This window comes from Pteropus medius, unplaced genomic scaffold, assembly GCF_902729225.1.
Source record: "Pteropus medius unplaced genomic scaffold, Ma_sr-lr_union100, whole genome shotgun sequence".
NCBI lineage: Eukaryota > Metazoa > Chordata > Mammalia > Chiroptera > Pteropodidae > Pteropus > Pteropus medius.
Window position 1 is genome coordinate 21,309,788 of NW_024351073.1, and position 22,122 is coordinate 21,331,909.

General features: G+C 40.9%; 1 protein-coding gene across 3 annotated transcripts in view; it reads left to right on the forward strand.

Moving 5' to 3' along the window:
• Window positions 1–22,122, forward strand: part of SEMA5A (semaphorin 5A) — a 417,033-nt gene that overhangs the window by 163,189 nt on the left and 231,722 nt on the right. For all 3 annotated transcript variants that reach the window (XM_039842786.1, XM_039842784.1, XM_039842785.1), the window contains one exon: window positions 14,651–14,750. In XM_039842786.1, the coding sequence (XP_039698720.1) occupies window positions 14,651–14,750 (100 nt within the window). The remainder of the gene's footprint in view (window positions 1–14,650; window positions 14,751–22,122) is intronic.

Genomic DNA, 22,122 nt, shown 5'->3' on the forward strand with positions numbered 1-22,122 from the left:
TCACCGTGACCTGGCCCCGCCTGCCTCCCGGCTCACCTGGCCTCGTCTCTCACACGCCTGCCCTGTTTCTGTTGCTCCGTTACCCCCAGTTCACCCTCACTCAGGGCCTCTCCCCAGACGGCTGCCTCTCCTGGAATGCCCTCTCCCAGTGTGGCTTCTTCTCATCACCAGGTCTCAGCTTAATGGCACCTCAGCAGAGTGACCATCCCTGGGAACTCTGTATCAGGTCGCTCCATGCCACACTCTAAAAAGCCGTCCTATCTCATTTACATCATGGCCCTTATCGCTTGTTTTATCGATTCTGTCCTTCTCACTAATGAGAAGAAGATCCTTGTCTGTTTATTTTCCTGCAGTAGCTCCAGTTCCAAGAACGGGCCAGGCCCAGAGTCGAAAGGTGTGTTCTCTGAACAAAGGCCTGGCGGTGGGTGGTCCAGTGAGAAAACATTACTGGCATCGAGCAAGTGATTAGACTTGACCATGATAAATGCCATGAAAATTGGGCACAGAGCAGGAAGGGCCTCCGAGGTTGTTTGGGATACATCAGGAAATGCGCGTATGAACTCGTTAAGAAAAATTGCAAACGAGATTAGAAATGTAACTGTGACACCAAATTCACAATTCTCTGCAAGGAGTTCATAACAACAGCTCCCAGTTTGTCCAGTCTGTGGCTTTCTGTGTGCTGGGAGCCTGGAGAGCAGCTGTGTGGTCACCAGGTCATGGTCCAGGCCAGCTTAGTCCCCAGAAACAAAAACAACCACATCTTCACCGCAGTAAACCAAACTGTGCAAAACGAAAGGAAAGATGGCATTTATTTTCCGTATCTCCTGTGACCACACCCCACTGCGAGCCTGTCTTTGTCGGGGTCGGTGATTTGAAGGTGTGGGGTGCCGGGCGAAGGCAGAAATCCACCTCTGCTGAAAAGCAAAACCCTCAAGCCATAAATGTCAGCTTCGTTTGGCATTTAAGACATATGCTTTTATTTTTTAGTCTAACATCTTGAGTGTTTGTCTTGAGGCCACTGGTACCTAAGTAAGCCTGCGAGAGAGGCGTGTACATTTCATGAGACTGTAGATAACATCAGCTAATAGGCCGTGCTAGAAATTCCAGAAGGTTTGCTTTTTCTCTCAGGGGAAATGGAAGTGTAGTAATTAGCTGGGGTTTCAAGATAATTTTGTGTGACCGAGCACAGAACACTCAACTTTTGCCCGTGAGTCGGGTAATGTTTTTCCTGTATGCCTTTTCCGTTTTAGTTGAAAGATACTTGGCCGTATAAACCTAATGGAGTAAAATATTCTGGAAATGCTATTACTTATTGATGCCATGTGACATATAGTGAATCATGTATGGCAAGGGAGCAGGGGCTCTGTCTAGACCAGGCTGTGCCGATGTCTGGCTGGGTGACTCTAAGTCCCTTTGCTTTTCCGGACTCCAGAATTCTCCTTGATAAACTGAGGCATTTCCATGGACACATCCAGAGGTTCTTCCTTACTTAAAGATTGTGTGTTATTTTATGTCTCTGTTACTAAAAGATTATACTTCGTATATTTAATTATCTGTAATACATATTTACTGAGCTCTTACTCTATGATATTCTAGAGTAGAGATTGGCACACTTTTTTTTTTTTTTTTTTCTGTAAAGGGCCGTAGTAAATATTTTAGGCCCTGGAAGTCAGGCAATCTGTATTCAACTATGCTAACGTAGCATTAATGCAGCCACAGAATATATGTAAACAAATGGGTAATGAATTTATTTATAAAAAAGCAAGTGATGAGCTGGATTTGGCCCATGGATCATGATTTGCTGATCCTTGTTCTAGAACCTAGACACTTAAAATTATTCTCTATAAATATTAAAGATAGCTTCTTTTAATAAATTCACAAGGTTATTTGTATACAAATTGGTTCATATATAAAACACTTAGAAGAATGGTAGAATATAATTAATAAGTGTTACTTAAACATAATCACCAATCATGATATATTCTGCAGGCAGCATCTCTAGTGGACCAGAGGCATAGAAAATGGCTAGTGATGGCCATTAAGGAAGGTTACAGATAGATTCTGGGACTGCCTTATGCCTTGTAGCTTTCAATATTATATTCATCACGTATGTATTCGAGGCCCGTTACACTACATATTTGAACGCAGATATTAACAATCATGTGCACCACTCTTGAGTGGCTCCCTGCCTGCTGTGTTTGTTTGAGAGCAGAGGGAAGCTGGAGCGATCACTCAGGAAGTGTGGAATCGTGTTAGCAACGAGGGAGGTAAGGAGCTGGTTGTGGCGTGACTAGGGGGTCTGTGTTGGAGGACAATGGAAGAGAAGTGAAGAGCAGTTGAGACTGAGAGGGGCTGGCCGCCAGGCAAAGGCCGTGTGCCGTGGCCTGGGCTGACTTGCAGGCAGACGAAGCTGGCGCCAGCAGAGCACAGTTTGCCACTCGAGATTAGATTGCCTTCCAAAGGCGTTCGGTGACTCTGTGTGTCTGGGAGGTCACAGGAACGTGCTTTTACCTGTGCGTGCGAATTTCACAAGAGAACTGGAAGACTGGTGACTCTCCTTCTTTACAATCCCCCTAAAAGATTTATCCAAGGCAGATTGCACTTTGCCTTTTTTCTTTGAATGTCAGTGTTAATCATTCAGTAGAACAATGGATAATGTGATAGAATGTCTGCTTGCTTCTGTTAATCTATTGGCATCTTGTTGGTTTCTGTGGAAGACTATAAGGTAAAAATTCCGAAGTAGAGAAATTTCTTGGGCTGGTTTGGAAAAAACAAACAAACAAACAAACAAACAAACAAAAACAGGGTGGCTGGGGGCTGTGCAATATGCGAAGAAAGAGCACAAAGAAATGTACTATTTGTATTACGAATGACAGTTACCTGTTTTCCAGCCATATGTCTGTTACGACTCGTATGAAGAATTTGGTGAGCTTGATCCTAGGAAAGCATTGCCCCTTGGGATTAGCTGAAGGTTGGCCACCCAGGAGGTTCTGATGCTCTTCAAGGGAACAGGAATTCTTCTCAGATTCAAAGGTTAAATAATCCCCTGATAAAGTGAGAATGATTTCTTTGTATTTCTGACTCATCCAAACCAACATGTCTGTATATGAATAGCTTCTAGGAATATTTATATGGGCTTTATTATTTCATTTACTGAGGATCATCACAAAAGCAATAACCTCTGAGTTAGGGGTTCCCCAAACCGCCCTCAGGTTCAATGACTTCACTAGAAAGACTCACATATCTCAAAAAGTTGTTATACCCATAGGTATGGTTTCTTACAGAAAAAGGGTACAACTTGAAATTAACAAAGGTACAAGGCGCGAAGGCCGAGAAAGACCAAGCATGAGCTTCTGTGTGTTCTCTCCCAGTGGAATCGTCGAGATAACACTCAGTTTTCTTCACAATGATGTGTGGCAAAATGTATGGAATATTGCCAACCAGAGACTCCCACGTGAGCCTCAGTGTCCAGAGTTTTATTTTGTTTCTTTGGTCAGTCAATAGGCATGGGACGCCCATGTGGCCGACCTTCATTACTTAGTCTCTAAGTCAAGCTGATACTCATAGGCAAAGGACTCCACCATCAATCACATAGCAGCAGAGAGGATCCGGCCTGAATCAAGACCCCAAGGTATACAAAGGTACCCCTCTCAGGCAGGGTATCCCGCGGTCTTAGAGATGATCTAAGAGATCGTCCCAGGAGGTTGTCAGGGACCAAACTCTTCTTTGGAATTTGCAGGATTTGAACACCCCAGACCTGCCGAGTGAACTGGTCACTGAACAATCTCTCACTCGATCAATAGATTTCTGACAACAAATGTTACCTTTTCAGTTAGTTTTGAATAGTTATCCTTGACATTCCTGATTTGGCAAGGCTTCCACTCCCTTGGCGGGTAGGCTGCGATTGCATGAAATTAGAGGTAGTTCCTAGAACAGGCTGAGGTTGGTGACGGACGTTCTGCTGGGTGTTCAGGGCGTTGTCAAAAGATAGAGTAGGGCCATCCTCATGGTCAAATTGCAAGGCAAGTGGAAACCACCCTTCCTGCCTAGAGCAGAGTGGGCGGGAGCTGGTATTTTCTGAGACCTTCTTGTGCTTTAGCTACTCTGCCGAGGGCTTCGAGGGAGTTAATTTACACAGTCTTCTCGACACGAGCTATCGTTTCCTTATTTTCTCTCTGTTTTATAGTTTTAAAAAAATGAGGCAACTGGAAGTGGTCCCACAGTCCCACAGATAAAAGTTCTGCATCTGCTATTCAAACTCAAGTCAGCCGAACTCCGAGGGCCTTGTCGCTTTCTTTAACGACTGGGCGGATGAGGATGGTTTTGCTGGAATCTGTCTCTGGTTCAGTTGCAGTGTTCTGGCAGTTGGTTCTGAGAAGACCCAGAATTAATTCGCTTTTTAATAATGGATTCAATAGAATATCACCTCTATATTGCCAAGGAAGTCCTGTTAATGCTTTATATATGCGCTGTCCACTAGAGTAGCCACTAGCTGTGGTTTGCTATCGAGCATTTGGAATGTGGCTTGTCCCACTTGAGATGCACAGTAGTATAAAATGCACCTGGATTTCAAGGGCTTAGAACACACACACGAAATGAAGATATCTCAGTAATCTTTATTCTGATAACTTGTTAAATGATATCTTGGATATATTGTGTTAAATGAACTCTGTTGTTGAAAATTAATTCTATCTGCTTCTTAACATTTTTTAAAAGTAGCTACTGGAAAATTCAACATTACACATGTAGGTCCCATTATGTTTTTGTTGGATGGCATTGATCATCACTCTTTCCTTGGGACCAGCTATCATTTCTCTTCATCAGGTTAGCTCTTTTAGGTGTATACCTTACCTTTTTAGCTAAATTATAAACGTCTCGAAGCCAGAGCTCAGTCTTCTATAACTTTACATCCTAGCTAGTACCTACAGTAAGTTCTTCGATTTAGCAGGTACTCAAAAAAAGTTAGTCGACTACGCAAATGAATAATTGCACTGTCCCAATATTTTTCATGCACATCGCCCTAATACTAAAAATAAAGTTTCTAGAAAAATTTGAGTCCGTCTTGGAAAACGTTCTATTTCTGATGCAAAGACAGAATCGGTGTTTTTGCAGAAAGACCACCCTGGGACTTATTAGAATGCCTTTAAGCATGGAGACTTCCTTGCAGCCCCCAACTTGTCTCTTGAGTTCTTGTGGCTTTTCCCCCCTGGATCCTGAGGTGTGCGGAGGTCGTGGCTTAGATGAGAACGTCCGATTTTCCACTAGCAAAGAGACAGAGAAGAAACTGAGCGTAAATTGTGAAAAAGAGGTATTAGCTTCAGGAAATGGTTTATTTTCTTAAAGCTGAGGTCTGGCAATTCCTGAATTAAGAGTCAGAACATTTTAAAACCAAGCGCCCTATGGTTTAAGAAATTCCTGAAACTATCTTGTGCAGTCCCTGTAGTTACCCAGGGGCAAATAGTTTTATTTGTACCTGTCACACTTCTGATCATCACTGCTTACACAGCAAGCACGTGGCCATGCCTGGAAAAATCTAAGTGCCTGTTGAATAGAAACTGCTCATTTTTATATTTTCAGTCATATTAACATCATTCGTAATTCTTAAGTTATAAATCTAAAGGAAATTACTTTTTAATGTCTTCTGGCACGACATTAAAATTTTGCAATTAGATTTTATAGCCTACAGTCATATGCTGCAGGTCACAAGGCAAAATTAAGACCCTTCTGCACAAGGAGAATTTCCTGTAGGTGACGCAGGATACTTGCAAGCCACACGGAGCTTAAGGCAGAGCAGCCCTGGCACCAGCTTCATAGACTGGAGGACAAAGCTGGTCGCAGTCTTGCCTAGTTTACACGTTAATTTGCATAAATTTTTAAATTAAAAACAAAAAGAGCCTGACTTGATGGATGGATGAGTAGAAATTGCTTCTTGTGTGAATTATCCAGCAATAAAAAACCCACCGCTGATGAGCTTGGTTCCCGTCATGCAGTCACAAGGAATAATTGTTCCTGGTTTAATGAAATAGGAGGTTTCCATGCTCTTAGAGGTTATCGACAAAAGGGAAGGCAACGCCAGTCCGTTGGGTGGATTTCAAACCCCGCTTACTGTAAGACAACTATCCAGAAGCTTCTTTTATACCTCTCCATGTGTGTCTCAGGTAACCCCTTGGACAACTCAGAATTTCTTGGGCAGAGTAGCCTGGACCCCATCTAAGATCGATGTTTAGATTCTGAGATTAAACAAGCATTTGCGGGATGGCCTGAAAATCACGCAAGCAAATAAAAACTTGGGGAAACCGTGGAAATCATGAATCGTACACCCGATTCTGATTGGGGGGTACATTTCAATTGGTCGTGAGATGGTTGGTTCCAGCGAAATTTTGTTTCCTCGTGTTTCTCTTAAAATAACATGTCCACAAAAGATGTCAAACACATTTACTTAGTTCTGTATTAGCCTGCAGTAATCTAGCTTTGGGAAAGGGTGTGTCTAGAAGTCGCAGGAGAAGCCTTTCCAGGAGCGAGGCTTGCCCTGGGCCCTGAGCCCGCCGGGGTCCAGACTTTACCCGGCACTAGCCTCTCCATGCAGGCTTACTACTCCTGCCTTTCTTAGGATAGCGAATGCTATCCTATAATTTAACCGATTTGGGGCTATTATTTAATGTTTATTTACATTGCGAATATATATTATACCATGCATTCCAAGCTGTAAAACAGCTTAAAACAAGACTTGTGGTTTTCAGATTGTGTTTGAGTTAAGCAGACTTAAATCAGGGAGGCTTCAAGTAAAGTGAACTATCACAGCTTTGGGGATTTTTAGAAATCCAGCAGGCGGGCTGTCCGAGACGAAGCAGTGACCTTCAGAAGAACCCAGGTCCAGAGCACAGATATTTTGCAAAGCTTGCAGTTGGCGGGTTTTTCCGGCAGCGAACGCATGAAGGATGGATGAAGTGTACTGTGTGTCATTGCAACAAACACGCGAAGAGACACGATGGAACAGCTGACTCGTGCGGAGCAGACGCGCAACCAGGGACAAAACGGACACGGGAAAGTATCGCGAGCGCGTTGACAAACCGTGTTTTCTGTGTCTGTCGTGTTTACGAATAAAAATGCAAACGGACGATGCTTTATGCTTTTTCGATATGCTGGTTCCTTTTTACTTTTACCGATGTAAAAATGTTTTCATTTCTCTACTCGGTTATTATGGAATAGTTTTGTTTTATTTTAAAGAAAAAAATCACATCGATGGAACATTTTGATAGCAGGATTTGGAGATCATTTTTTTCCTCTCTACTATAGTCTTTGGTGTGTATTTTATATAAATATATAAATTTATATAAATTCGTATATATACATGTATTTGTATACATGTGTACTTGCATAAGTGTATATGAAGATATATGTAAAAAGATGTATAATGTATAGTATAATGTATGTTATAATGTATAATGTATAGTATAATGTATAATATACTTATATATTTTTATATTTAATATCTCATACATTTATGCAAACACACATGCATACAAACACATGTATTTATATGAATGAACATACAAATGCCTACAGTTAGACGTAACTACATATAATTATATATACACACACATCAGTAACTAGATATAAACATATGTAGATGAATACTTAAACATACCTATTTACATATCTGCGTGCATATGTGTGAACTAACAGGTATATACACATACACAAGTATATGACTATATTACACCTACATCCTTTAAAACACTACCGTTTAGACAGTCGTGTGCCCAGGTACGTCTGCAGGGACCGTGCCACGGTGTCCCCACTCAGATATTCTCCCAGCTGTGATGGGGAAGAAAACAGATGGATAGAGAAGTTACGGGACCCAGGATTTTCCACTCTGCCACTCGCTGGCGTGCGACTTTCAGAAGTCCTGCCACTTCCTTGCCCTTAGCTTTAGCAGTCTAAAATCGGGGCGTGGGGGGATTGATTGTGGGATAGCCAGCTTCATGTCCAGCCGTAACTGCTCTGATTCCGCTAAGCCCAAGATAGGAGTGACAGTGAAAATATCGCGAGCTGTACGTTGGGAGAAAAGAAATTGGCCTGACATCGTTCGACCTTTCTACAAAGCTGAAGTAAGGCAGAGCAGAAGGTGTTTGCCTATTTCTAAGTGAGCTGATGTAACCAGGGCCTGTCTTGGAAAAAAATGATGGAGATAAATTTTTCACTGTTGTGCTCTTCTTCCTCTGGACACCCCGTTGCCTGTCATGGACCCTGGTTTCTTACTGCTTTTCGATGGGACCTTCCTTTTTACGGTTGTGCCCTGTTCCGTGGGCAAACCGGGCTGGCCATTCATGTCCCCCATCTGAAAATTACCACCGACCTCCTTCTTGCCAGTTTTTGGTGAGTGGGAACTACTGTTTTTGATCAATTAATCCATGCCGATATATTACTAGGTGCTAAGGATTAATGTATTTTATACATTCTTTGGAAAATTGATTTTAAATTTGGACCTTACTGGAATATTTCCTTCATCCTATCTTGGATTTAAATTCCAACTTATCCGCTTACCATTTATGTTATGGTTGGCAAGATGTTTAACTTGTCAAAATCTCAGGATTTTTAACTTTTATATTTCATTTCTACAACAAAAATTATAGATCTAGCTTTACAGGATTATGAACGTTAAATGAAATAAATTGTTAATGCGTAAAAATATCTAAATCGTTAATGCGTAAAAATATCTAAATTGTTAATGTGTAAAAATATCTAAAACCACGTAAACACCGAAAATGTAGACAGTAACAAAAAGTGTAAATAAGAAACCAGTTATTCTGATATGTCTATTTTTCACAAGCATAAATGTGAATTTGCATATTTCCTTTCTGATGAAATATTTTGCATTGCTCTGCCACTCGACAGACGCGTGAGGCTTTGGGACTGGTGATGTAAGAAACATCCAAACCTGTAGAAAACCTTTATAAGATTTTGTTTGAGCCCAAGCTGACAACAATTGCCGAAAAGTAAGATCTCAAATGCTCCGGAAATGACAGTTTCGCGGTTTCTTTTATGCATTTGGCATTAAGGAGGAAACGTAAGGAAGATGACATGGAGGTGAGAGAAAGCAAGGCAGGGATTAGATTATAGGATAGTTAACAAGATCCCAGCTCTCTCGAGGGTGGTCCTGCTTATTTCAAAGGTGCATTAACCTAGATGCACAAAAACAGTGGGCAGGGCTTGCTTAAGGGGAAGATAAACCTCTCATTAAAGAAGTCAGAGGCCTGGGTGCCACCGCCCACCATGACCCGCCCAGGTAGGGGTTATGATCCCATCACCCTGCCAGCTTACTTTCCATAGAACGCTTTTCTGGTCCACAGGGCAGAAATCTATTATCATCACAGACTTTCAGACAGGACTCGCGTAGCTGAGAGCCTGATATATCTCATTGGCGGGGGTGAACATGTATTGGGGGTGCTGCCCATCTACCGTCTGAAGTGCGCCTGACTTGTTCCGAGTGACGGTCGGAGAAGCAGCTGCAAAAGGAAAAAGAAGAAATACAGTAGCAGTGGAGAGACAGGGTGGAAGGCAGCAGCGGCCTGCAGTGCCAGCCTCCTCACGGCTTTAAAAAATTCCAGCCCTTTGTTCTCCGGTCGTGGTTTTAGCTTAGAGAACATTGGTCGAATGATTTATGTAACGCGCTGAAGCCAAAATGAAGTCTGCAGAAGGGAGTTGTGTGCAAACTTTAAAGAGCAGTGGGTATCTGAGGAAGGATGGTTCCTAAGTGCGGGCAGGGAAGTTTCCAGAATACCCAGCCGGGAGCACACCCCATACTCCTCCTGCTGCGGGCCCCGCCAGCACCCCCTCCTGAGAATCAGCTCCCATATCTTCAGAAAAGTGTCTCCCCAATACCATAGCACAGCTGCATGGTTTCGACTGCTTAGAAATCTAGCCCTTGTTTGTATCACCCCCACTTTTCATTCCAGAATATTCTTCACTCCGATAAAGCAGATCAGTGTTGGGTATCGACCTTTTCTTCCCCCTTGCTTACATAAAGACCCTTGGATCATAAAATCTAACTAGTGAACTGGTGAACTCTTTTTCTTGCCGATCTTAACTGACTTGCAGATCGTTGTTATTAATAATAACAACAGTAAAAACGACAGACGTATTTCCAGGTTGACATGGCAGCGGGCTTCGGGAGCCCCAGCCTTCTCCTGTTGTATTTTATTTTTCTCCAGCCCACACTGCAAAACAGAGCGGGTGTCGATTTTTTTATTTAACAGTATATATCGGTGAGAATAAACTCACTTTCAAACTGAAGAGGTCGTAGATTTTCCTTTATTCCTGTTACTTTCAGATGTGTTGCATAGGTACATTTTTGTTTTACGGCAGTTTAACCTATTTCCCGTTTGCTGCGAGAATACTCCCCGGCAGCCCTTGCAGCTGCAGCGTTTACCCCGAGATAACTCGCAGGTCACAGTCCTAACCTCACCCCCAAAGTTTGCCATGAAATATCTCGCTTTTATTATTATTTGTGCATCACTCTAGTGTATGGATAGTCTTTAGAAACGGATGACCTCATTCTATTTATAGCATTCTGTTTTTAGTAGTGCTATTTCCATTGACAAAATATAGTAACTCTCGATCGCCGAAAATGTCAAATCCTGGAAAATGTAGCGTTCTTATGCATGATGTTAGCATCATTCTCGTACAGTTGTTAGCTGACGATTCATCTGATGGATCCGATTTATGTATACATTTCTATTAAATCAGGATTAGAGATAAGGTCTGTTTAGAAAGAACTCCAAGAACAGCTTTTATATTTTATTTTCACGTTGAAAACCCATCAGATTTGCTTCAGCCTCAAAGAGCGTGTTTATGGAAAATTAATGCTGGCAGCTTTCAGCCGCATCTTTTTTTTTTTTTTTTTCTAAATGGGAAATGGGTTAAGAGTAGAGCGTAGTGGGTTAAAAACACCAACTCTAGACTTAGGAGCTGAATCTCACTAGCCGTGGACCTTGGCAAGACTTATCAGAGGACGGGTGTGAGAAACGCAGGACTTAACGTGTGTAAAGTACAGAGAATAGCACCTAGCAGATGGCATACGTCGTTTAAGTGTCAGCTATTTTTGTTAGCTGCTTTGCCAGTAATCATGTTATCATTTCCATGTGCAGTATTAGATGGAGATTAAACCAAAATATAATTTCGTGACATTTGGAAACAGTACGCCTTGATCTGCACGTAGATTTCTGTATATTCCTGTTGCTACCTGTGCCCCGATGTCTTTGCTTTGTCCTTTACCCACTATCCCCGGCCCCTCCCAGTTTAACCTGTTGCCCAGTTTACAATAGGAGTTTCCAGCTCCCCGCAAGGAGTTTCACCACCCCAGCTTCTCGGTTCCTTAATTAACTGTGGTTTGAAGGAGTAAAGAATAAACTCGGGCTACTCAGAGCCACCTGTCTTCTGCCTGGGAGGTTTCACTGCTCAGTGTTTGCCCAGAAGTCAGCTTAGTCTTGAAGCTCTAACACTGGGTTTTATAAAAAAATTAAATCAGTACACTTTTGATAGACTATTTACAAAACAATCATGTGGGTGCTTATATAGTAATAGGAGAAGGCAAATATGAATCATGGCAGCACATTTTGCAATCGAAAGTCATTGCCGGAGGCCATATTTCAACAATCATGTTTGTGCAATGAATGGATTAGCTAGGATGATTAATATCGAATATTAAAAAAAATTATCTACAAAGTATTCAACCCAAATTTACAGGCTTTATGTTACTATTTAACTTCCAAACAGCGGTCAGTCATATTGGCTACCATGTTTAAGTTCCATTTCATCATAGGGTTCTTTCAGAGATATCAGAAGAGAGGGGTAGGAGGAAGAGATGTGCCCATTATTTGGGGGAAATTAGCATGTACTAAGAAAGTCAGTGTTATTGAAAGTTGCATCTCTGGATCTCACCGTGTTGTCTGTGCTCACCCTGGTTGACCTTGTGGTTATTCTCCTTGACCTTCGTTTGGCCTCTGGTGAGCTCGGTCACCACCACCTGTCCTGGTCCTCTCCCCTCTCCTAACTCAGTGCTCTCCTAGCTCTTCTTATGCATCCATAGCTGTTCATTTTCTGATTCCTTAGAAAGCAGCATCGATAAATTCTCTCTGCCACTACTGAGCTCTGTTATTGTGGTGGCAAATTCTACCTACAGATTTTCCGATGTCGTTGAACTATTCTTATGTTTCTGGATTCAACCTATCCCATATAAAAGAGAGAGAGAAAAGGATATGCTAATACAGATATTTCTTTAGGAATATTTTCAGCCTTGTTTTTAAATGAGGTGGACCGTGGGGTTTTTTTAACTTTATAATGTCCTTCTCTAGCCTTAGTATTAAGGTGATCGAGATCATGATAAAACTGAAGAGACAAGAGAAGATTTGCTTCTTGGTCTGATCTCTGAAATAAGTTGTTAGTTTTACCTGTAAAATTTATAGGTAAAACTGAACCTGCAGCCCTTTTTCGGCATACTGTGCTTCTTGGGAGTTTATTGTGTATTTTGTTTGGGTGTTGGAAACTGTAATAACGAAAGAGTATAACGGAACTGTATTTTTAAAGGCTTTTTTTTTTTTAAATGAAGGGAGTATGCATATTATTATAGGCAGAAGGGAAGGGACTTTATAACATCGAGGATATTAGAGGGAAAAGGAGGTAATTAAGGGAAGGGATTAAAGATGAGGGAAAGGATGGAACCGAAGCCGAGTCGGAGGGACTAGTCTTAGAAAGGAAGGTGAGGCACCCTGATTCTGATTTTAAAGGAAGAGTCGAAAGGATAGATATTGACGCAGGCATATTTTCAGAGATGTTGGTTGGTGCAGGAATTTTCTACCAAGGTCTTCTGGATATCCAGTAAGATAGAAGGCCATGTGATACACAAAGTTGAGAGAGGCAGACCTTTTGGATGAAAACACAGCAAAATCAAAATAGAAGAAAATACGCAGATTATCCAGCTTTGATTTATTGTGCACCATAAAAATATACAGTTTTAATGGGGAAGCTCATTAGAAGTTAAATAAAGGAAATTGCGCAAAATTGACAGAACTTGTACCGTTAATTCATTTTCCCCCTCTACGTGGTTCCTTTTATCACCCGAGGGTGCTTTAGGAAGTAGTGTGACCACTTTCTCATTGCTTTCTATAGGATCCAAACCCTCAAATACGTCTCTTCATTCTGGTTTCTGTTAGTCACTCCTTTAATTCTTCTAAATGCAAAGAAAGATAAATGCATGGGAAGCAGGTTAACGTAGAACTTTTCTTCATCTTGTCTAAGCCTCCAGTCACCTCTCCTTTCTACGAATGAATATTTCCTTTAACTCTATACACACCTGTAAACACGTGTGTTTATAGAAACCATGTTCAAAGAAGAGATATTAGTGCTAATTCTCTAACTGAATTATAAACTACTGGAAGGACCATTTATTAATAACTTTTTGTATAGCCCCAGTGCCTTGTACATAATTTGCCATGAATAAGTATTTTGTGTTAATTGCCTTGCCTAAGAAATGAAGAAATTTATAGAAAATATTAAAAGACTCAAGATACCATACATATTAAAACTTGAAAAACCAAATACTGATTTCTGTGTAATTCAATTGTTTTCCTCTAAGCAGATTAGAACTTTCAGTATATGTCATTTTTTCCCCCAATAATTGAAAGTAGAGACACGCCACATGTGTTATGCAAAGCTGTTGTTTGAAAATAATCCATGTCTTTCATATCAACGAAGGCGTTTCTACGGGACATGGTATGAGACACGAGTATGTTTCCATATTAGATCTTTTTTAGCATCTGCTTTTGTTGTAAGAGATTAGTCCTGTGCTACACATATTTTCCTCAAACCAATAACTTTGTTGATTTGACAGTTGTTATGTGCCCGTGTAGTCACCTTATTATTGCTCAAAATGTTAAATCCAAGAAAAAAAGACAATCAGATAACAAGGTTAATTATCAGAGATAATGATAACGTGTGGCACAATGGCAGGCGACTCATCGCATGTTTTTTCAGTGTTAGAAGAGCTAATTAAAGTTGCAAAATGACACATGAATCCTCACACTGGGCTAGAGGCCATTTCATAGGTTTTAATAGTGCTTGTAAAAAACTTGTCTCTAAAGAGTGGCTGTTTTTTTATTTCCCTTAGAAAAAAAAAAGTGCAAATGAAGCCTAGAAGTAACTGTGGATTTCTCAGCTGGAAAGGATTGGGTGTGTTTAATAAGTGTAATCGTGGGGCCAAAATAGAAACCCAGCTCTTCCCAGTCAGCTCACACAGGAGATGGTCTCGTCCACATTCAGAGGTCTTTGTGATGCATCATGCGTATCCTGTGTTATTTTCTGGCCAGCCCAGAGCCGAAAGGAAAACGCACATCTGGCTTGTACATCACCACCCAGCGTCGATGCCTTGCTCGCTCTTTATTGGGTGGCTGTCCTCTGTGCCCTACACATTCTCAGTGTGGATTATGTGACATCCTGGTGGAAACCCCCAGTGGCCCCTCAACAATCACATCGGGGGACCTTCAAATCCTGTCCGAAATGTAATGTTTGCTACCTGACGTGCACTCTCTGTGGTCCCCAGAGGAAACATCATTCATTTCTATCTTTTTATTTATTTATTTTTCCTGTTTAGAAATTGGCCCCTGGTTGCGGGAGTTCCGAGCGAAGGATGCTGTGGATTTCTCGCAGTTAACCTTTGACCCAGGACAGAAAGAACTTGTTGTAGGAGCAAGGTGAGAGATCTTACGTTTTGCCACTGTGGATATTTTTGGGCTTCACTTGACATCCGGGTAGTTACGCGTGGGCTGCTCTGCCAGAGGGGACGGATGCTACGTGCTATTTCTTCTAAGAATGAAATACAGTATGAGTATCATAAAGTATGCTGCCAAGAACGGAATGACTACTGCTTTTTCCAGCGAGCATTTATCAGTCCCTCCCCATGCTCCAGAAACTGTTCCGATGTGAATTCATTCACTTTTTCCTCCCATGTAACCTGAGAGGTAGGTATCATCAACCTCCCTATTTTAGAGAGCAGGAAATTGAGGCAGGAAGTGGATAAATACGTTGCCTGGGACATAGCTATGATGTCCAATGAAAAGTGGACCTCGGTTTCACACCCAGGCCACTTGCAGAAACCATATTCTTAACTTCTCACTAGACTCACCCACACAATTTTAGAAACCAAGAGACTATAGTGTCCATTCTGGCCTATGTTATCTTTCTCCGTGACCTTCGGTAAGCCATTTACCAGTTGACTGAGAATTTGAGGAAGTTGTTATTACTTACGCCTCTTAAGATGCACACGCCTCTGCATCCGGGTCACCATTTGACATCCCGGTTTGACAAGGAGACCTCTGGAGCACAATCAGCACAGATCTTGAGTTGTCTTCCCCATACTTACCATGACTTCCTTAGAAAACATGCACGAGCCCTGCAGTCAAAGCACCTATCCTGCCTGTGCGTTTCGAGAATGATGTATAAAAAACACTTTCTCTTCATCTCCTGGGAAAAATGACATTAAACTTGAAGAAAGTGGCCATTTGTAGATTTGGACTCTTCTGTGACATCCAAGGAAAGAGCTTTGAGCAGTGGAGTGCTCATGTCTTTTTTTTTTGCCCTAACTTACTAGATGATAAAATATACCTTTCCTAGCAAGAGAGATTGTACAGTTTGCACATAGACCTGAGTGAAGCTAAGTCTGGCTTAGGTTCTGAGCACCCCAGACACACATCAAGTATTTTCTAGGATCATTGCTTTTGCCCTCAGATCTTACAGAGGCCTTGCGCATCCACCCATCACTTGAAGACGTTAAGTTGTGAGGTCATAATTTTAAATGAATAGAAGTAGGTTTAGTTCCTGGCACTGAGCATGTCGCCTGCATCTCTTTCGATATTTGTGTGCACTAGATGGGCTCACTCGGTGTACTTTGGGAATACTTGGGGGGTTTCTGACGCTGACTTTCATCAGCTTTTATCCCTGGGAGCTTGGCTGTGTATTGCAGGGAGTTTTAACTAGTCTCCTATTGACAAGGGAACAAGGGAGTTGCAGTCTCTCGACCCCAAAGCTAACCCTTAGGGAGGAGAACGAGGTCTTTCCATTAGCCAACGGGGAACTGTGAGCCTAACTGGTCTAGCTGTGTCTAGCATCCCTCCTTCAGCTTTGAAAAGAACTTTGGAAAAGGTTTCCTCATGAATTTGACTCAAAAGACTCTCCCTTGTTTCTGGAGGTTGGACAGGCAGCACAGGTGTACACACTCTGCCGGTGGTTGGTGTTTGGTCAATGATACTTTCTCCTAATGGATGTGAGAAGCCACTGAGCTAAATGGAACTTAGAAGAGACACGTCATGGTCCTGTCCTGGCTGGAGACAGCACGTGGGGAGTGACCCCATTCCTGAAGGCCTCCATCCCAGTGGCCCTGGAGGTCTCCATCTGTGTTCCTGAAAGTCTCAATTCACCTCATCTCACACAGCCCCCGCCTGGCCACGCCAGGGCGAGCGGACTAGACACTGAGTCAGCCCAGCGTGTGGTATGGCGTGGTGACCTGGAGAAACAGGAGCTCCAGATTTAGCACAGAAAAGTCCAGGATGTGCAGTTAAATTTAAGTTTGATAAGCACCCCGAGGAGCACGGGTTGTATTTTCTGTCCCGGGACAGTGCTGCGCATCGTAGATGCTCGATAAACTACAGAAAGGAGGAAAGCGGACGTGCTTAGCTGCATGACCTTGAGCCCGTTTCAGAGTCTAATTTTCTTATCTTTAAAATTGATATAATTATTTCTAGTACTTTCAGCGGTTATGAGGATTCGATGAAATAATCCATGAAAAGCGATTGTCACAGTGGCAGGCAGCCGGTAAGCACGCCGCGGTAGGAAGCTTTGCGGGTGTCTATGGGTTTGGCATACGTGTGCATATATATTTCTGGCAGATGCCACTGAGAGAGAATAGCCATTTTACCTGGGAAACTTGGTGGGATTAAGCTCAGAATGTTTGAGAGGGAGTACGAGCGAGCCACTTATAAAACTTTAAAAATAACCCAGCCCTCTGATTCCTGTTTGGGAGGGCTTGACCTCGCAAAAGAAGTTTAGATAGTAGGTGTATATTTCAGAAATCTCTAATGGTTTAAATATATGAGTGGTGGAAAAATACAATGAGAGTCATTTTTTTTTTTTTTTCATGTTAGCACTAGGCATTGTAAAGCCATTTATTGGATGGTTTTACTTTATATTAGCGATACTTTATGTTCCTAAAATTCAATTCAGTTAAAGATTCTTTGTGTGGTTTTTTTTTTTTTGTTTTTTTTTTTGCAAAAAGAAGTTCATTGTGCTGCAAAAGCAAAACCCATCTTCAGGCTATTTGGGTTATGTAGTTCCAGAAGGTCCTCGTGTCTGAATTTATATAATTTCTGAAAGGATTCCTAAACTTATCACTTCTAAGGATCACGTTGTCTTCCATAATATTTTAAAAGCATTGACATTCGCATCCTGTTTTACCAAAATGTAATAATGTTGCTGTTTTCAGTAATGAGATCCAGGCATTTTTTTTCTAGAAAATGAGGAAAATACAGTAAAGCATAAAGGAAAAAAACGCAATTTCAAAAATAAGCACGGTTAACCTTTTCAGTTATTTCCCTGAGTTATTTGATTTCTGTTGGTTTATACTATTGGGATACTATTTTATGAATGATTTTTATAATTCTTTGTCAAAAAAAAATGCAGTTCTCATAATATGTGGGGAAAAAATGCAGTTCTCATAATATGTGGGGAAAAAAAATTCCAGAATAAAAGAATATGTCGTGGTTAGAGGTTATTGTGTAGATAATTATGAAAGTAATGATAGTCATAATAGATCGTAAAGTTGATTAAGTATAATTTTCATGTGTATAGGATTATAACAACATATGCAAGAAAGGGAGATTACATTTTGATTCTCCAAATGAATGTGTTGATATTAGTGTTTCAGGTTCATTGTAAGAATGACGAGTGATTCTGTGCTGCATTTAAATGTTATTCCAAGTGGCAACTAACTTGGTCCTCATACCATGCCGTATTTGACAATAAGCAGGGCATTTATAAACTAGCCATATTTTTACCAAGCATAAAGCCACACAGCAGTAAGGAAGAAGAGCTTTTCATTGAGGAGAATGAGAGTTTATTGCAGCTTTTTTTGCTTGTTTCTTGATCTTTCTGTTTTCTTCGTTTTATGATTTGATATCTGATTGTCTTACTCTTCCTTAACATGAGTCAGTGTCATATAAACATATAAATTGAAGGGCATAGTCTTGCAACCTATGATATTTTAGTAAGAACACTCACCTGTAAGCTCTCACACAAGCCCCTGTGAGTCCGGGAGGCTCAACCACCTCTTGGTGAGTAAGGCGGTGGAATTGAAGCCTGTAGACCCAATATTTGGGTCAGGTGACTATCTGAATTGATGACAGATATAATGACTGATGTCCTTGGAAATTTTTAATTTTAATTCTATTAAAATTGCATCACAGAATGGGAACATTATAAAAAGAATAAGATAAGAGTTAATAGGGATGCCTGAGTCTCCCCTCACACCTGACGTGATGTGAGTCCCCTCCCTCTGAGCACCTGGCATGTAACTTGCCATTATAGTCAATGGACTGTTTCCATGTATTGGAAGATATTTCAGTATATATGTCTGTGCAAAAAATAGTATAGACTTGTAATCATCATGTGCATTACCAAAAACTAAAACTAAAACCCAAGTGTTTCCAATGCACGACAAACCGGTCTTAGAAATTTTTAGTGTATTATTTTGAACTGTTTGTTTTGCTTGTGGTTTGAATCTACAAAACTCAAGATAAACAGGAAAGATAAGTGACTTCTGTTGTGCGAGGTCTGAATTTGCTTTAAGCCTTCCAAGCTTGTACGCCCCTAAGAGCACAGTGAGTGAATGGGCAGGCTTCTGTTTAATTGGAATGACTTACCTTTTTCAAAATGATTTTGCCACTGGTTCTAAACAAAGGGAGAAAAATTTTAGATTCATATAATAGACATTTAGAAAAATTGACTAATGTCATTCTCTCTTTTTTGCGGTTATAATTCCTATTTTTATTCTTAAGTTTTCCCTTGGAATTAATCCATTGGAAGCAGCATATAATTAAAAGAAAACTGGAGATTTTATGAGATTTCTGTTTCTAGTATCCACAACCTCTACTTTCCAAAAGCTATATTTTAGTCAAGTTTATACATTAAAGGTAATTCCTGCTGAGTTGAATGAAATCAGCAATTAGGAGTGAATCTGAAAGGCAGTAGGTCTCCACCCTGCGAAGGAGCTCCAGGTAATGTGATCTTTATATTGTATTTACATTAATTACAACTTAGGATAAGCAGCTGGTAATGAAGAGTGATGTTTTTCATTCGTTCTCTTCATTTTTACCCCTCCCGGCCTAGGATTTTTTTAAACCTGTACTTTATGGTTTAACTGTTTTCTCTATCCTTTCCTTCTGCATATAAGTGTGTTTTTTTCTCTCGAAAGTCTCTGTGCTCATCTGTCACTTCCTTCCACTGTTTCTCCCTTTTCTTCCAACAGGCCTATTTGATTAATTAACATAATCTGTGTTCAAAAGTTCGCTCTTTGGCTGCTGGCTTTGTTAAATTTTGTCCGACATTTACCAAACATTAGTTCATTCGAATTCTTCTTCTTCTGCCCCCTACTCCCTGCCCAGATGATTCAGAGGGCTGTGAGGTGGTCCTGGAGTGTGGGCTTTTAACAAATGAGTGGTCTACAGACACTCTTATGAGAAGCACTTGTAACCATTGTTTCCTTTTGCTGTTGTAAAAAACAAAATGATCTCTGCACTTTCTTCCCTGCTGAAGAGCAGATGAGCCTAGCAGCATAATTATTTATTTTGTTTTATATATATAGATGATACAGATATAGACATATAGATATGTAGTCTTCCCATTTCTCAGATTCCTTGAATGAGCCAGCAAAAGAGTTAGATAAAAATGAATCAGCCTCTTTTCTTTGAGTGTGTGTGTGTGATACAATATTTGACTTTTGAGAGCTTTTGTCCTTGTCGGTCCCACATCCGGTTTGTCAGAATTTATTAGTTGATTTTTCACAACTCTTCATTCATCATTTATATCATTTATGTCAGGAAGTATCTTAGGCATTGGGGAAACAAAGATGAATACTTTAGTGCAAAGGTTGGCAAGCTAAGGCAGGAGTTGGCCTCCTGTTTTTGTAAATAAAGTTTTATTGGGACGCAGCCACACCCATTCGTTTGCATATTACCCAGGGCTGCTTTAAGAGGTTTACATACAGAGATGAGTACTTGCAAATGAGACAACAAAGGTCAAGCTTTTGCTATTCGGCCCTTAAAGAAAAATTTTGCTGTCTCCTGGCCTGGTGGGTGTGGGGGTACACAAGCAATTTAGTTTTCCCAAGTGGGCCTAAGTAAAAGGCCTCGGAAGCACCAAGAGTCAAGGATCATGGAGGCCCTTGCGGGTGAGAAGGGTACACTGAGAAAGTGGTCCCAACTCATTGGAGATGAGCCTGGCAGGTGTGAAAGTGTCTTCCTGCCGCAAAAGGACCACACCACAGGGGTGAGTCTGAGATCCCGATGGGGCTTGACTGGTTCTGTGGTGGCTGAGAGGGAAGTTATTGCAGGTGAGGTCTGAGCTTTAGGTGGGGTCAGGTTATGGACCAATTTGGACTTAATCCTCTAGACTCCTGATTCCAGTTCAGGCAGCCATGGGAGTTACCTGAGAGGCCTTCCAAGAAAGCAGAGGCACAGGCCTCTCGTCAGATCATCTGAATTAGAATTTCTGGAAGGAGTTCTGGAATGTTTGTTTTAATCAAGCTCCCGTTGATCTGCCTGCCTGGCAAATTTGAGAACCTCTCCCGAAGTCATTAGTTGCTCAGGAGATGTTTAAGGCTACTCGTTTACATGCTCAGATGTGCATTCGGAAGATACTTTCACTATATTGTGTGCAGAATGTTCTAGGGTTTGGAGAATCTGGAAATAAAAACAGCGGTTGGGGGCTGTGGATCAGGTGGCAGCAGAGAACTTAAACTTAGTCAATGAGGGTGGAAATGGAGAGAAGTTATATTTGAGACCTATTTTACAGCTGGATTTGACAGTGATTGATGACGAACAGAATTGGGTGGTTGAGGGCGAGGGCCAAATGTGAGATTTGGGAGCAAGATTTGGGAATGTGGCTTGTGTTTACGTTAGCTGGGGCTGAGCTTTAATTCTTGATAATTTGAAGATACATCAAAAATTCTCCGAGTTTGCTAATTCTCAGGACAACCCAGAAAATAATTGTATATGGAGATAATTCGAACAGTGAATATTCCTAGGAAAGCACAAGTTAGAGGAATCATAGGATAATTCAGTTGGTGTTTTTCAAGTGAAAAATGATCTCTATTAACTGAAAAACGGAAAGGAACAAATCGAATACCCAATGGACCCACAAAGGCAAAAGTCATGAGTTCAATTTAGAGCAATAAGTCATCATCTGTAATCCTCAAGGCACTTAGAGATTTGTGAGAAACATTTAAAGCACAGTAAAATTTTAAATTATCATTGTAATTAACAACATTGGTTAACAACTTGCCCCTAAATATGCTATGGGAAAAGGCTTTTCTGATTTTATATCTCAAATTTGCTAAGAACATTGGTCTTAATTGTAGTATGCCGCTAAAAATCTGTCTTTATTTCATTCCATTTGCCAAATACCAAGAGGCTATCCATCTACTTCTGTGACTTTTAATCTTGATGTTTAAACATACCACAGTGCTGTTAAAACTGATGTTGGTTTTGATGTGTTCTTTGAAACCTATTTCTAATAACCAGGATTTATAAGAGATTTGAAATAGGCTTTTTGGGGATGAAATAAAAAAGGAAATAAGCCAGTGCAATTCTGGGAGAGTAAGTACTGAACACATGTGGTAACAACAATAACAAAATCAAAATTGTAAAATATCTTCGATAGCCCGAAGTGCATATATTTATATAGTTTTTGAGGAGGGCAGGAAAAATTCTGAATGCGATGGAAGCTCATAAAATGACCAAATTATACATTTGTTACAGTATTTAAAAATATATTAGCACAGGAAAAAGATTCGGCCTT